An 18,189-nucleotide genomic window follows, 5' to 3' on the forward strand; every position below is an offset into this window, starting at 1 on the left:
TGTGCGGCAGCATGGGAAAAACACTGCCTTACGCTTTTCTCAATGAAGTTTATGAATTCTTTACCCCAACGTGCACGTCTCTGTGACTGACATTCTGTGAACTTTCTTATGTAAATTCAGACATCAGGATGAACGTTTCACAGTAATTATTAGCTAATTGAAAATTAAATGCAAGCTTCACTTAATCTATGGACCACAACGAAACCAAGGTATCTGTATTCATTTATGCGGTGAATACTTGAGTATCAAGTTGATTTAATGCACTTAATGCCAAAAGTAGAGCACTCAAAAGATTTTTTAATTTTCAATTAATTAAAGGGAAAGGTACATCTTAGGTGCTGCACAGACTTTTTACTCAAAAGAAGAAGAATATTGTGGTAGGTGAAATGAAAAGCTGGGCCTACAAAAAAAAAGAATAAGGAAATTTGTGGGTGGCACATGTTTTCTACTGCAAACATGTCAAATTTCCGCGTTTGAACAAGTCCAAAGATCGCCCTTCCCCGCATTATAAATGCATAGCAATTGGAGAGTGAAATTTGCAGGCATCAAAACTGTAATTCAGGATATATACTGAATTAAGCTCAACGAGCATATTGAAAGAAAACGATGGGAAAGCTCAGCATGCCTTTTTTCATTCTAACTTTCGTTTATATGGTGGCTGCCTCTGCGAGTGCATTCTCTGCAACGGATTTAAGCCTCCCAACTCCAGTGGATGGCCTTTCGTGGACATTTTACAGAAAAAGTTGCCCGGCGTTGGAGTTTATTGTGAGAGAACGTATTGAGTTTTATCTCAATCAAGATATCACGCAGGCGGCTGGCCTGCTCAGACTGCATTTCCACGACTGCTTCGTGCAGGTATATTCATATCAAAATTTTCTAATTCGTTGCGTTTATTAGTATTTCATGGGGTTAAACAAATTGTGTATGAATTTGACAGGGATGCGACGGTTCAGTGCTGCTGAACGGGACATCGAATGAGCGGGTGACTCCTCCAAATGTGTCGTTGCGAGCGATGGCCTTCACAATTATCAATGACATAAAAGCAAGAGTGGAAGCTGCCTGCACTGGAATCGTATCATGCGCTGACATATTAGCTTTGACTGCTCGTGATTCTGTCAACAAGGTCTGAAATCCCTCGTCCCAATCACATTGATGTTACTGATTAGCTTAAGTTTTTCAGTTTTTAGAAGGATTTTTTAAACAGAATTTGAGTGTGTTTTGAAGGCTGGAGGACCATTCTATCCATTACCGCTAGGGAGGAGAGACAGCCTCAGCTTCGCAAATTTAACAACCGTTCTTGCAAATTTACCTGCGCCCAGTTCCAATGTAACTGGTCTTATGAGCGTCTTGTCTCTCAAAGGCTTTACTTTCACGGATCTGGTAGCTCTTTCAGGTATATATCTCAAAATACATATATTTGTTCCTATTGAAGTTATTATTATACCCAAGGATTTTGTTTCTTACCGCATAAGATTGTAGGTGGGCACACAATCGGCAGAGCAAACTGCTCGTCCTTCGACAACAGACTGCACAACAGCACGACCGGAGGAAAGCAACAAGATCCCACTCTCGACCAGACATTTGCTAAGCAACTCTACCTCACTTGTCCCACAAGTACAACCGTCAACACCACCAATTTGGATATTCGCAGCCCAAATGTGTTTGATAACAAATATTACGTGGACCTTCTGAATCGACAAACGCTCTTCACATCGGACCAGACTCTCTACTCAGACAGTCGAACCCGAGACGTGGTAATAGATTTTGCAGTCAATCAAGCCTCCTTCTTTGAACAGTTCGTTTTGAGCATGTTGAAGATGGGTCAGCTGGATGTCCTCACCGGAAGCCAAGGACAAATCCGGAAGCATTGTGAGGTTCCAAATCCAACTTCTTCAGTTTTCTCCATCCTCAATCCTCAAATTTCCTCATCTTTATACTCCACATAAATGCTAGGACGAAGCAACATTTGTTTCTTCGAATAAATCCACCTCATAACATGTGTTTAAGAGGGGTCGAGCATTAAGGTAGAATGTTGGAATGCTGAGCATAATAGTCAGTCCTCAAAATAATTATATAAAAGATAGGATGACATGTAATCCATATTGTTGGAGCAGTCGAGTGTTCACTCATTTAATTTGATTTAAAATTATGCTTTAAGCTTTTCAGATGCGCTGGGCAACGCCTTTTTTAAATAATATACAAAATAGATTTATAATTATTTTAAAATATAAGTTGTGGGGATGGTAATTGATTTTTGGGTATGAAGATGAAAGGTACTAAATTAGTGTGTATGTATGAATGAATGTATGAATGATTTTTCATCCTCAAAGTTGTTCTAACTATTTAATATAGGAGTACAAGCCTTCGGTTGAAACCCTTTTGGCTAAGATCCTGGTCTTATCTCTTCTGATGTTAGAGCCTTGCAATCACTAAAACTTGATCTTTGGTGGCCTCATTAAGAACCATTAAACATCATGAGTAGTCTCACTAACCATGGGTTGTGCACGGATGCGACCATATCCCTAAGGACGTACCTCACAAAGTCACACCATCCCCATGTACCAACAATAAGAAATTGGAGAAAATCAATGTTAGTCACATCTTCATGTACATCGAAATCGAAAATCTAAACATCAATGTGTATGTGTATGTGTCTTCTTACCTATATCTCCCTCTCCCCACTCAAGATTGACTAAAGTAGGAGTCTCAAATACTATAGTATGTACTATAGCTGGGGGCATAGCTCACTCCTCAGCTTGTCTTTTTGTAGTCATGTCGACTTGGTATCTCAATAAAAGGAGTTGGATGTGATGATACATGTACTTGAAAGGTAGGCCTTTGTAGTGGTATGTCATTATACTTGCTCTTCTATACTCACTTTCCTCTATCCTTTGTAAGTGGTGGATCCTCATCCTGAGTATGGTAATCAACCTACACACGATCCTAGGTGTGGTCCTCATCTTGCTCTTGATCCTGATCTCCATCTATCTCCTCATCCTCTTCCTCATCATGTCCTAATCTGATCCATGGTCGTAAGTCTCTAGTAGGATGATCATTGGGAAATATGAGGGCATGACAAAAAATTATCCACCATCTCATGTAAGATTGTTGAACATCGACTAAATCATCATTTGAGACTGGGGGCCCATCTTGTTCCTTTTCCTCTGAATTGTTAAGTGCAACATCCAGTGATGTGGGTCTAGGTTGATCTCTAGGTCTTGTGCAACACTATGAGTTGAATGCATGTAGATCGGTACTACAATGGGAACACCATGTACCTAACTAAACTAACATGTCACTCGGTCATAATACAATGGAACAATGATGTAGTCATTACAACCCTAGAAAAGATAGTCCCACTACATCCTTGCTAGTTGCCTAGTCTAACCAAGTCAAAGCATCATAGTCCTTTAGGGTCTCCCTGTGATGTCTTTAGGCTCTAATATGTCTATCACAACTCTCTAGTAACATGAATCTCCTATTTTTCATGGTCTCTAACATGGGTAGGCATGTATTCATGGGAATGAAGTCAAAATATCAATAGGAAAACCCACTAGTCTAGTACATGCAATATGCTCAAACACCCATACCTAGAGTAGTGTACATGTCATCAAGTTGTATCCCTTATAATGCGCATATCTTCCAAGGTTGTGATAGATATGTGCTAACTTTCCCCATCCCCATGAATAGATAGTTTGCCACTCAACCACCCCTTGGATAGTATGAACAAGGCCCCCAGGTAGGTGTGTGCTTCGTCCATCAAGGCACCAAAACTAGATCGATAATAGCAATGAGTATGTTCTAAAGGAGAGGAACATCCATGTTTGTATGTAGAAACCACTATATGAGGATGCATCTTCTTGTCTCTCTCAGTATGGTCCTTCCTATACAATATATTTCATCCTCAAAAATGATGGTAGGGGTCCATGGTCCCACCTATTTCATGGTGTTGCTTCGTACTAGAATTTGGATGATATATTACACATCCTCTAAGGTCACCATCATCTCTCCCCTTGTTAGATGGAAGATAAAGATATCGGCATCCCATCACTCCATTAAGGCCATCAACATCATATCATTATATCTTATATTAGGAATATGGTACACTCATAATTTTATGTGTCTGTCAAGTGAAATATTTTTTGCTTGACTCCATTATGTATAAATATGGCCAGCGACATGCTCTCACAATCTAGGAGCCTGCAAACACAACAATAATCTTTCATTAGTACTTTTGCATCAATTTCTATCTTTACTTCATTAATTTCATGCAACATCCCTTGTCAGTTTCGTGGTGCCCAAATAGGACCATGACACTGGTGCCCAATTTAAGGGGATTGCAAGTTTATCTAGTATAATTTGTAAAAAATCAAACTCAAAAACAAAAATTGAATACAAAGAGAAGTTAGGATGTCCTACCTCTGGCAACCCTTAGCAACAACTCACCTCAAGGAATCTATCCTAGTTGGTCACCTCAAGGACTCTATCCTAGTTGGTTGAAGTTATCGCTTACATGGAATCTTGAATCTCGAAGTAGTATGGACCCTTTTGCACTAGAGAGAAAAAATGAATAAGAAAAAATGAATAAGAAAAATGAATAGTGGAATTTTCACTATTTAACCTGGTAATTTCTCTCTAAAACCCCAATCTTGCATCGTCCAATCATTCAATCATAACTAAGTTAGAGAGAGATGATTTCCATGATATTTGTTGCGTTAGAATAATTATTTAGTTCTCTTTCTTACCAAATTCTCTTTGAGTGGTCTTGATTTCATTAAAAACCCTCTTGAAAGCATTTGTCATCAAATATATTTCACAATTTGACGTGGTATACATGATACCCTATTTTTACATTCTGATGAGCAAGCGAAAATATGGGGCCATATATCTACCCTTCAATTTCTTCACTCCTAGTAAGCATTCTAGGTGATTTTGATTTACACTAACAAAATCGTTTTGTAGAATGCAGTTCCTAACAATATATTGTAGCTACTACTACACTAGGGGATTTGTTCGATACCGTTGAGAATATCCTTTTTCTTGACTATTTACTTTCCTATACTTTAGCTTTCATATGCACATAGTACCATATGGCCACTAAAGTGGGGGCTAAATGTAGTGTCATATATTGTACTCTCTTAATTATTGAGTCCAATTTCACACTCTCCTAGCACTCATTTTAGTTTTCTCATTCCTCTAAGCATTATAGTACCATTTATAGCCTTAAATTAATCCCCAACTCAAGAATATGAGTCATATCTTATTTTAAAACTTCAACACACTATTATTGGGCCTTTACTTTAATTGTGCCCTTTATCCTATATCATTTAAATCTATATTTTAAATTTCAAAATACTTTTTGCCCACTTAAATTTTATTAATCCTAATATAAATTATAGATCCAATATTAGGGCCGTATTATCTCACTTCCCTTAAAATTTGGGCCTATTTTGTCAAGACTATGACAGTCGCCACACAATGTCTAATACTTTTTGGCTAGAACTTAGAGAGAGTAATGTGTCAATGTTGGCATTTCCATATTTATCCTTGAAGTTGGCATATGGCCATTTTAATTCAGCATTTAATTAATTCAAAGTTGGAAATTTATATATAAGCAAGTTAGCCTTCCTCATTTGGCAATAAATTAAAAATGCAACTTTACAATCTCCTTTTGATGAGAAAGGTCTACCTAAATTGAAGTTTTAGGTCTCCAAAATCAAGGAAAAGTTAGCAATATCGAGTCTTCATCAACATTTATGTCATCATGGAATGCAGAGGTTAGCCTTGCCTAAAAATGTAGCCAATATGCACAATGCCTCCCTACAGGCTATCCAGGCTGAGATGGAAAGGAAAAGGGTTAAGAAAAGAAAACTCATGGATTCCTTGATCACGGGTTCTAGTCCTATAGCATCTCTCGTTAAAGCTACCCATAATGTCGCATTGGTCTCCTCTGACTCTAGGATTGAACCAAGCAAAAAGTGTCTTTTTCTGATAAAGTGTTAAGTTTGTGCTAGGATTGGCAAGAAAAAGGTGCCCCCATGCATTAGACCATTTCTTTGTGTCTATATTGGGTACGATTGTTCTATGTTTTTGTAGGTTCCAATATCTCTTTGTTTTGTTGGTGTTCTAGTTTAGTTGTCATGTTTTGGGTCACCCTGCTGCGTTTTTGCTATGTTTTGGTTGGGGGGTTTTTTGTTGGTTATTCATCCCCCATGCACTCAAGTGGTGTCACTCTATGGTTTTGTAATGGTACACACTTATCCTGCTTTTATTAATCAAAATATTAATTTCATAATGATAGAAACTTCAAGGAATGTTGGAAAATGATAGGGAGTCACTGATTGATGGTTGGCTTATACCTCTCCCTAAGGGGTTGGTTATGATTTCATGTCATTCTTAAACATTTTTATAATTTATCTTTTTATCTAAGTTTTATCATTAATTCATGTGATTCATGCATTCTTGAGTTAATTCATGCATCACATTTGACCATTTCATTTAGGGTTTTCTCTAAAGATACTCCATTAACACCCTAGTTTATGTTTATACATTTAGGCTCATTACAATATTAGACACACTTAAGATTCAAGGCACACACTTTATCCATGGAGGTGAAAATCACCAAAATAGGAGCTTGACAAGGCAAGCCCCTCTATAGCTAGAACCCTCCTTTTTTTCTATTTTATAGGTTCAAAGATAGGTCTTTGTTAGAGTCTAAAGACACATGAATTCTCTAGACCCAAAAATGGAAATACTTCGTAAATTTCATTAGAAACCCCTGGACACTAGCAACTAGCACCTTAGTCCTTCAGGACTAGGACACCTAGAACCATAGTCCTCTATGTTATGGCTTTGATTTGGCATGAATATAGAGTGTAGGAGTAGACAAATAAAATTAATATTTAATTAATTATCACATGTCACCTAATTAATCAATTTAATCATGTTAGCCCTTTAGTACCCCTAAATTAATTAAATCATATTTAATTAATGACCCCTTTCCATTTCTCCTAAAGTCTGATTTATTTCAATAAATCAAACTCAACCTTAGTGAATATTCCAATCTCCCTGCTAATCCAAATTAGTTAAATTAGTTCACAATTAATGAAACTAATTTTGTGATTCCTACAAACCCACCTCTTATTCCCCCTCATTAAGATAATTAATCCAAAGCCTAATCCTTGTCAGTATTTATTCAATTTTTAAATACTACACACCTACCCAAGTTCACATGTGACTCCATATGTGACCCCCCTCATAAATGACTTGCATGCGCAAGTCAATTCACCTATACACCTCACCTTTGAACAAGGGGTGCTCACACATGTGTGAGAATTTATCTTCCCCATGGAGCCACCTTACACCTTTCCATTTTAGTTTGCATGTCAGAACCCCTCTTCCAATAGCCCTTACACATTTCCACAAGTGTTTCCACTAGTCAATCTCATGGAATTCCTAAGATTTTCTCACAAATGTGTGAAAAAATCTTACCCTCTTCCTCGTGATAGGTTGTTCTTCCCAAGATGTGCTCACACATGTGTGAGCACACCTTTCCCTCTTCCCCATTCCAATTTTTCTTCCCAAGGATTGACACTTGGTCCACATGTCAAAAGACTAAGTACCTTGTCCACTTCATCTCCTCTCTTTCAAATATGATCCCTTTATCATCCTTTTAATCTTGACTGTCCATTTCGAATATCCAAACTCTATAAATTAAAGCCTTCACACATCTCAAATCATCAACTTTTTCATTACATACATCCTTATGCTAGCCATTTATCCATAATCATTGCATCCATATGTTGTCACTTTGACATCATAATCACTTCCATAGCACCATCACCATGTTCAAATAATCATCCACACATCGTTATCTTGTTATGCAAATGTGAGAAATTCACATTTCACCCTCCATTCAATTTCCCACTCTTCACTAGTAAATATTGGAGCAAACAAGGTTCATGAAGAGGAGGAGGACAGGGAAGAGAACAATGACATAGGGAGTATAAGGGAGATAAAAGATTTACATTTTCTATTTATGTTTCATGAATGCTAAATCTTCCTTGACATTTCTTTAAATTGGTTTGATTTATATTGTATTGTGATACAGTAGGTTCTCAAGATTCCAAATCTAATCTTTTTGCTTAGCTAATCACCAATCAGCACTAGTTTGCCTAGCCGTAGTGTCCACTTAATTTTAGCTCTTTTTACAGTCACGGGTGCATTTCTAAGTATCTGTTCTATTTCTATAGTTTTTTGTAGATTTAAATTTCTATATCAAATAGTTTCATCAGTTTATGTGCTCATTCATACATGTTTAGGATCTATTAGTTTACATTTTGAATCAATGAAGCAATATTTCAAGTGATAAAGGAATAGAGCCCCAAGGTTTGCTTGACTCTCTTTGAGTAAGATTCAATCAATCATATACCCCTTTAGAGGTTTGTATTTAAATGTTTAATGAAAAAGGGTTTGTCCCTAGTTGACTTGATAGCTAGTTTAATCCATCACTTCTTCACCATTAAACAAAAAAAACACTAAAAAATATTTAGCGATCAAATTATGAGCACTTATCTAACCCCCCAAAATTTTTGAGCATGCACAACGAAAACTTAACATGATAAATTATTTATGGTAAACCTAATTTAAGGTCATAGTGGGCATGTGCACATTCCCTCTTTTATCTTGTTAAGAACTACCAAACATTAAATATTACACACCCTCATGGTGACTATTCTTCTTGTAAAATTAGGAGACCTACAAAACCCAAAAAGGAGTTTAGATCTGTTATATAATAATCATCCAAAATTAACAAATAAAATAAAGATAAATTAACTTATCTATAATTTATAGGTAAAATATTATTAGATTAAAATAATTTTATTTATTTATAATGAAGATAAATAAATAAGCATGATTATTAGGGTTATTGTAGATTCTATTTAAGAGATTATGATTAGGTATAAAATGTTTTAGAATTGAATTTAACATACTCAATATAATTTATATTTGTACATAAATTTTAGTAAGAAATTTGCAACGTTAGTATCAAAATTTTAGAAAAAATATAATATCAAAAGTAAATAAATGAATATAGTTTCCTGCATTAACCACAGTACAAAATAATTCAATTTTATCTCTAAAAGAAAATATTTCATAATGATATCACCAATCTATATATTTCAACAAAATTTCAACATAAAGCACACATAACAAGAATGAAAGAAAGAGAAAGCATACTAAAGAGAGACATTCATTGCTTTAGGAAAATCCTTTCAATAAAATGTGAACCTCAAAAGCATCAAAACTAATATATTTCTTGCAACATAATAGCTACAATAAAATATTTAATTCGATGCCTAAACATGGAGATAAACACTCTCAACCCTGGAAGAAGCCATGAAAGATGTGACAATGTTGTACAAAAGTGAAAATTGATTATTTTTATCTCATAAGTTAATCCAATAATAAATTAGAGCCACATGTCTCACACCATACTCCATAATATGTCTTCAACAACCAACTCAAGACAAGCAAGCTCCAACATTGTAGCTCAATTCATAATGAACAAGTAGAACATGATCAAGTGATGAATGCATCCATCCAAAGCCTCCTGCTTATAGACAATAGATTAAAAAAGGGACATTCGCAAGAATATTTCAATCTATTATCATGACTATTTATTTCCTAATAGCAAATCATTGCCATGCAACATGTAAGAAGCTAAAGTTCTACTTTTTGCACTTTCTTACACGAGTTGACCTATGTTGAACATTATGGAGTGGAAATTATTCTTATATCAAACATTCATTTTAAAACATTTTAAAAGATATGTAATTTGATAGACATTTTAAAAGATATGTAATTTTACATTGTCATCATAGCTTTGATGCCAATGAAAAGTTAAAACAACAAATTTCATTAAAAATAGATATGATATTAAAAGTCGATATAAATATTATTTTTAAATTTCTTACCATGTATTTATTTCACTTTAATTTTATGTATCTTTTCTTGCCCTAATTTACTAGGTAATTTACTCATCTTATGTTTAATAATTGAAATTTACTTTCTAATTATATTTAGAATAAATAATGTATTTGTCTATTCAACTAACACATCTAAATTATACAAAAGATCATTCAATATAATATCTTTCACCCCTCAATACTTTTACTCCTTTTATTTGAATAATGTTTGGAATGTTTTAATATCTTCTACTACATTAATCACACCATATTCCCCTTTTATATTATGCAAAACCATTCAATTTACCTGAAAGGAATGATAAAGTGTTTTGGAACATAATTTTAAATCATTGAAAGGCTGGAAAGATGGCTAGTTTTCATCATTTAGGAGGTTGTTGTTGTTGTTGTTTTTTACTTTATTCATATTCATATCTTGTCTCTTATTTTTACTCCTAAGAATTTTATTAGAAAAATTAATTCTATAATGAGATCTTGCTTAGGAAAGGATATAGAAATCATTTAAAATTTATATTTTTGGCATTGAAAAAAAGCACACTAATAGAGAAGAGTAGGGTTTAGAAATTAAAAATGTTTGATATTTGAATCAAGCCCTTTTGATAAAGGTGGTGATTCTCTGCAAAAAGGATTAGAAAATTTGTTTGATAGCAACACACACAAGAGCACAAGAAACAAACGTTAGTGTTAGCAATAAAAGATTATCCTAAACAGGCATATCAAAAGAGATATTAAGCATGAAATAGAAAGCATACAAATATAGAATAGATAAACTATACTCTTCCAAATGCTAATCAAGATACCCATAGTTGCTCCTCCCTTGTTCCTCTCCTCTCCAAGTTCCACATGAGTGTAGCTCTCAGCTTTTAGCACTAGCCATGGATGTCATATGGAGATTCAAGATCGTTTAATATGATAAGTAAATGCTATGCAAGTGTAGATAGTGATGCTATGAAAACACTATATGCTAATACCAGTATAACAACAATACTCTAATGCTTTCTTCCTTTGCTTGAGGAGAAGGGTTCTATTTATAGAAGAAATGGGGAAATGAAGGGTTAAGATTGAGCAATATTAACAAGGGTTAGGATTGAAAGATATTCAATCCATGTGAGACTTTCAACCCAGTCCCATGTTGACAAGTGTCACCATGAGGAGGCTTGAGAGGAGAGATAAGGAGCATTGAATGCTTGAGGGGACATGATGGTTACCCTACGGGGTTGGGTTAGGGTTAGGTTAATGGATATTCCTTTTATCCAAGGGATAAATGAATGTGCAAGGGTTAAATGGTTACCTTAGTCAAAGAAATAAATGATTTGAAGAGACCCATGAGTCAAAAAGATGGTTAAGTTAGAGGAAAGTCTCTAACCAAAGATAAAAGGTGAGTTAACCATAAATGGTTATGTAAGAGCCTTTAATGGTTTGGAAGACTTTAGAGGTTAACCATTTGAAGACTTAATGCCTTAAATGTCTTTCAAAGACTTTGAGGGCTTTGAGAAGTGACTCCAAGTTGCTTAGAAATGTGACAATATTTAGGGGATGGATTAGGCTAATTAGGAAGGGGTTAGAAGAATTTAGAAGAGATTTAGGCATGCAAGTGGATTTTGTAGGAGAATGCAAGTGGCAGGAATTTTGAGATTTTTAATTAAAATAAAATCATTTATTTCAATTAAATGGTATAATTTGCATTTGGATGGATATTTAAATAAATATTAATTTATTTAAATGTGAATGTGAATTTTGGATTTAAATAAATCTTAATTTATTTATATGAGAAAAAGGAAGATAAGCATTAAATTCTTGAAGACTTTGAGGGAAACCATTAAAGGCTTAAGAGGACTCTAGAAAGAAGTCATTAAGTTTGAAGACTTTAAGGGAAACCATTAAAGGTTTGAGAAGACTCTAGAAGGAAGCCATTAAGTTTGAAGACTTTAAGGGAAACCATTAAAGGTTTGAGAAGACTCTAGAAGGAAGCCATTAAGTTTGAAGACTTTAAGGGAAACCATTAAAGGTTTCAAGTGGGTGAGAATAAATAGGATTTTAAATAAATAATTTATTTATTTAAAATAGTTGTGCAACTTGCATTTATAGGAAAATGCAAGTGGGTGGAGTATAAAGTGATTTAAATAAATGTTAATTTATTTAAATGTGAGAGATGGGATTTTGGGGGATTTAAATAAATATTAATTTATTTAAATGTGAGAGAAGATTTAATTAAACAAATATGATTTATTTATTTAATTAATGGTCTGAATTTGGTTAAGTGAATTAAATCAAATAAATTGAATAATTTATTTAATTAATAGGAGAAGAGGGTTAAGATGAATTAATTAAATATTAATTTAATTAATTATTGATTGATGGTTAAATAATCAAATAAATACTAAATATACATTTAATTAAGTGGACAAATTTATGTGAGTACATTTGCCCCTCTTTGAGACTGTGCGGTTTTATCGCGTCGTTTCAAAGAAAGAAAAATAGGTGTGAAGAAATATGCCCCAGAAATGTTAATTTAGTAGGTGGTATGCACCCTTGAGAGATGAGCTGAAAATTTTTGAAAAATCGGGCGATCTCTCAAAAAAGAATTAGAAGTGGAGGGGTGGTAGAATAGAAGAAATTATCAATAACGGTGAAATAATGGAAGAAAACAGAGTGAATACAAAGAAATGGCAAGCCAGTGAGTACCCGTAGGTTATGCAGGAGATACGGTGCGAATGTGGTGTTGTGCTTTTGATTGATGCTATATAATTGATCAAAATGGTTGGACAATCTGGTGCAATCGGTTTAATTATCCCGGTCGATTCAAAGCATGACAGTTGATGTCATCTATTTGCTTGGATAGGATAAAGTCTAAGTGAATCAAAGTGACATGTTGGTGACTTAGACAATTGGTGTAATTGTTCGATGAAGTCAAGGTATATGAAGCAAAATACTCGTTGAGACTTAGACAATTGATGTAATTGTTCGTTATGATTGTGTTTGATGGATTGATCAACTGATAGTGTGTGTGTGTGTGTGTGTGTGTGTGTGTGTGTGTGTGTGTGTGTGTGTGTGTGTGTGTGTGTGTGTGTGTGTGTGTGTGTGTGTGTGTGTGTGATGGATGGTTGTGGTGAATCATAGGAGCCCTGTTGAGACTAGGCCATTATGATAAATGTCTATTGTATTCTAGGTTTGTCATAATCGATTACCTATTGAGACCCGAAGATACTTGATCAGAGTATCTGTTGATAGTCTAGGTGTGTGTGAGTCGATGTGCCTGTGTAGACAAAGTAATTGGCTTGATTAGGTTGATGGGAGATGATGTAGGGTATGTGATGTTGATTACCAAGATGGGGAGGGTGAGGGTGGGGTTCAATGTTAGATAGAAGAAATGGAGGACTTATAACGCATTCCTATGGAAGAAGAGGAAAATAGAGTATCCATTGTCATTACTATGTATGCATGATATGCATCTATTATGAATGTATAGATGGATGGAATGCAACGGAATGCAATATATACAGATGAGATGGAAAGACGATCCATAGTGCTTTATTTTTCATCATTGAGCTTTAAAATATTGTAAGAAAAATACAAGAAACTTGACAAAATGATTCAAGATGACCTGAGTATTCCTTACATGGATTTTGATATAGCAAGTTAATACAAGCAACTTGATATAATGGATCAAGTTGACCTGAGTATTGCTTGCAGAACAGACAAGGATTATCTCCTTTCATGCATGACTTGGAACGTCCTCCTTGATCTTTTGCCGATCATATCTTGAGACAAGTTCATACCATAGTAAGAGATAAATCATTATCGAGTGTGGATGAGGCAGTAGGAACCAAATATGGAGCATTGTATATGTAAGTAAACAACATATATAAAGAATAAAGAATATGGATCCTCGATAATGGTTCATGCTCATATGGTCGAGGTATACGCTGTAGTCAGCAAGCCATAGTGATCTATGACTATATTTTGCATAAGATCACGTAAATTAGTGAACTTCCCACGTAGACACCATTAGTACATGCCCCAGAACTTCATCGAAATAATTCGCAGAAGACATACAAACATTGCTTAGGAACCATCCCAACCACTCTAATCGCTTGTGGATATCCCGGAGTAGTGTAGGAACCTAATATAAATAAATAACCCACAAATCAAACCAAGTACTTGATAGCTTTAAACAAAAATTTCTTGTCAAAGAAAATGTGATCTTGTCTTTGTTTTGGTAAGGAAGGATGCATCCTTGTGAAGACAGTTGTTTCGTCGATGTTGATTGTTGGATTGATGTGATAAGTGGTGATCATTTTGAGTATGTCATAGTGTTTATTTGGTATCTGCTTTGAAAAACGTATGTACAAGGTGTTGCCATGTTTTTGTTTGATGTTTTTCGATGTTTTGGGATTTTTGTGATTTTGAATGTTTTGGGTATTTTGTGATTGTTTTTTAATGTTTTTGGTATTTTGTGAGACAGTTTTGAATGAAGAACCCAACGAATCACAAGTAATATAGAATCCACTTCAATCAATAGGTTAAGGGCATTGCCCCCAGTTTAGACATGACTATGAAAAGCTGTATGCAAGACGCATGAAGTACTATCTTGGATTGCATACCAATAAGAAGCCATGGTTTTGGACTGATGGATGTGTGTATGAAATGAATGTGATTGCAACAAGCCTGAAAGACAATGGAGCCATAGCCTTTGCAAGTGGCACCTATTTGCCAGGTTTTCACCATCGCACTTACCCAAGGTGCCACCAGAGTGGTTGTTCACCATTTGGATGCATGATTTTTCTTTACTATTTTGATTTTTTTGTATTTTCTTCAGGAAATTTTTTTGAATGTTTTTGGTATTTTTCTGGTATGTATGGGAGCTTGATGCTCTGTAAAGATTTTTAGGTAGAAAACCATTTGAGGTGCATGTTGCTGATTGGATCTGCTAGCGGTTCTCCTTCTGAAGTAGCCAACTGATATGCTCTGGACCCAAATACAGTAGTGATAACATATGGACCCAGCCAGTCTGATTCAAACTTTCCCTGATGTTCTCGGTTGGGTTGGTTATGAGGATTTTTTCATAGAACAAGATCACCTACCTCAAATGTATGAGGTCTAACTCAGTGATTATAACTTCTCCTCATACACTGTTGATAGGCTTTGAGGTGATTGTATGCAGCTTGTCATTTCTCATCAAGTAGCTCTAAGTCCTGAAGATGTGAGATCCTGTAGGCCTCATCATCTATAATATTATGCAAGGAAACCCGTAGTGATGGTATCTCAACCTCAATAGGTAAAATAGTTTCTACACCATAGACCAATGAGTAGGGAGTTGCGCCTGTAGGGGTTTGAATGCTAGTTCGATACGCCCATAGTGCTGGATTCAATTGAACATGCCAATCATGGCCGGCATCATTGACTATCTTCTTTAGGATTCTCAATATGTTCTTGTTTGATTCTTTAGCCTGACCATTGCCTTATGGGTAATAGGGAGTGGAAAAGTGGTGTTGGATGTGAAATTTCTCACAGAGTTCACGGACATCTTGATTTTTGAAAGGAAGACTGTTATCTGTGATGATGGACATGGTACACCATACCGGCAGATGATGTTATTGAGGATGAATGAGGCGATCTTCTTTCTGGTGACTTGAGTAAGTGGAACAGCTTCAATCCACTTTGTGAAGTATTCGGTGGTGGTAATGATGAACTTGTGGTTGTTGGATGAAGATGGATGGATTTTACCCACAAGGTTAAGTCCCCATTGACAAAAGGGCCATGGTGTTGTGATTGGTTGTAATTCTTGTGCTAGTGCATGTATCAGGTCTCCATGAACTTGGCATTTTTTGCACTTTCTGACAAAGTAGGAGTATTTTTCTATTGATGGCCAATAGTATCCAGCTCGTATGATCTTCTTAGCTAGTGATGGGCCACTTGCATGAGTTCCACAAATTCCTTCACGTACCTCTTCCAAGGCTTTTGTTATCTCATTCTATTCCAGACATCAAAGGAGAGTACCATCAAGACTGTGTCAGTATAGGGTTTCAACAATAATGGTGATCACAGAGGTAAGTGTAGAAATCACCATACCATGGGGATTCAGAACCGAGAAGGTGACATATCATCTCAGATTAGGGGATATCATAAGTGGGAATCCAAATCTTTTCTACCAATAACTCGTAGCGTGTTGAATTATGTGGAAGATCTAGGAGAGATGCAATGGTAACCATAGTGTCAACAACTCGATTCTGATCTCTGGGTACCTGCTCAAAGGTGATAATAGTGAATGATGTTTTTAATTTGTCCACCATTTGTTTGTACGACATGAGTTTGTCATCCTTGGTCTAATATTCATCTGTTGCTTGTTGAATGACCAATTGGGAGTCGCCATATACTTGTAGTTCTTGTAACTTCCGTTGTATGGCTAGCCCGAGTCCTGTGATCAAGGCCTCATATTCAGCTATGTTGTTTGTGCATGGAAATGTGAGCCTGTAAGACTTTGGGATGCTATCACCTTGAGGTGTGATAAACAGAATGCCTGCCCCTGAGCCATACCTAGTGTATGAACCATCAAAGTATAGTTTCCATGGTTGTGTTGTTGTGATCATGATTATCTCTTCATCTAGAAAATTGGAAATGAGAGGATGATCGCCTATGAGGGGAACATCGGCCAATTGATCTACAATAACTTGACCTTTGATAGCCTTATGGTCCACATACTTGATGTCAAATTCACTGAGAATCATCACCCATTTGGCCAAGCGGCCAATCAATGTTGCTTTGCTGAGTAAGTACTTTAGTGGATCAATCTTGGCAATGAGTTGAACTTTATGTGTCAACAAATAGTGCCTTAGTTTAGTGGCTACCAAGATTACTGCTAGGCAAGCTCGCTCAATAGGGGTGTAATTGAGTTCATAGCCAACCAGTGTACGAGAGATGTATTAAACAACACACTCTTTCCCTTCTACATTGTGTTGTGCCAATAGTTCACCCAATGTTGTACTTGTTGCTGAAATATAGAGCAATAGAGGCTTATTGGGATCTGGTGGGATCAATAATGGCGTATTCATGAGATAATCTTTAAGCATCTAGAATGCTTGCTGGCATCTAGCATCTCACTGAAAGCGAATATTTTTGTGTAGCAGGTGTGTAAATGGGTGACATTTATCTGCCAGCTGTGCAATGAATCTACTAATAGATTGAAGCCGCCCTTGTAGTGTCCTTAGCTGGCTGATGTTCTTTGGAGGTGGCATGTCCATGATTGCTTTGACCTTTGTTGGGTCAACCTCAATGCCTTTGCTTGAGACAATGTACCCTAGAAGCTTCCCTGAGGTTACTCCAAAGATAGATTTCTTTGGGTTGAGTCGATATTGTTCCAATCTATCAAAGATTTTCTCTAATATTTCCAGATGACCTTCTCTTGTGAGTGATTTTGCCAGTAAGTCATCAACATAATCTTCCATTATGGTATGCATCATATCATGGAAGATAGTGGTCATTGCTCATTGATAGGTCGCTCCTGCACTCTTTAGACCGAAAGGCATTACATTCCAGCAGTATGTGCCCCATGGGCATGTGAAGGCAGTTTTATGTTGATCGTCTGGTGCGATCTTTATTTGGTTGTATCCTGAAAAACCATCCATGAGTGAAAGCATGGCATGTCTTGTTGTTAGGTCTACTATGATGTCGATATTTGGTAGAGGGAAGTCATCTTTAGGACATGCCTTGTTCAGATCTCTGAAGTTAGTACAAATACGGATGCTCCCATTTGGTTTGCCGACAGGCACAATATTGGAGATCCAATATGCATAATCAATTGGTCAAATGAAACCAACATCGAGGAGTTTCTTAAGTTTTGCTTTGACTAGTTCTGCAATCTAAGGATGCATCTTGCGAAGCTTCTTCTTGACAGGCTTGGCTCCTTCTGCTATGGTGAGGTGATGCATGACTAAATCCGGATCAAGACTAGGCATGTCTACATATGACCATAAAAAGTTAATTTGGCGCTTCTGGAAGAATTTGACAAGCTTGGGTTGTTCCTCTAAAGTTAAAAGAGATGCCAGATGTATGTGGTGAGGAGTTTCAGGAGTCCCCATGTTGTATTCTTTGGTTTCTTCGATGAGAATTGTTGATCGTTCCTGCTGTGTACGAGAGGGGAGGATGTCAAACCTTTCATCCTCAGATGCCTCAGAGAGGTTTTCACCATTGGATACGCTCTTTC

At 36.1% G+C, this 18,189-nt stretch overlaps 1 protein-coding gene across 1 annotated transcript; it reads left to right on the top strand.

The window, feature by feature from the left end:
• The first annotated feature begins 494 nt into the window (after window positions 1–494).
• Window positions 495–2,167, top strand: LOC131049164 (peroxidase 12). The gene is made up of 4 exons (XM_057983196.2): window positions 495–855; window positions 938–1,123; window positions 1,225–1,393; window positions 1,480–2,167. Exons 1-4 carry the CDS (start codon window positions 607–609, stop codon window positions 1,944–1,946), a joined length of 1,071 nt encoding a protein of 356 aa, XP_057839179.1. The 5' UTR covers window positions 495–606; the 3' UTR covers window positions 1,947–2,167.
• The last annotated feature ends 16,022 nt before the right edge of the window (window positions 2,168–18,189 follow it).

The sequence above is a fragment of the Cryptomeria japonica genome, chromosome 3, assembly GCF_030272615.1.
Source record: "Cryptomeria japonica chromosome 3, Sugi_1.0, whole genome shotgun sequence".
Classification (NCBI taxonomy): Eukaryota; Viridiplantae; Streptophyta; class Pinopsida; order Cupressales; family Cupressaceae; genus Cryptomeria; species Cryptomeria japonica.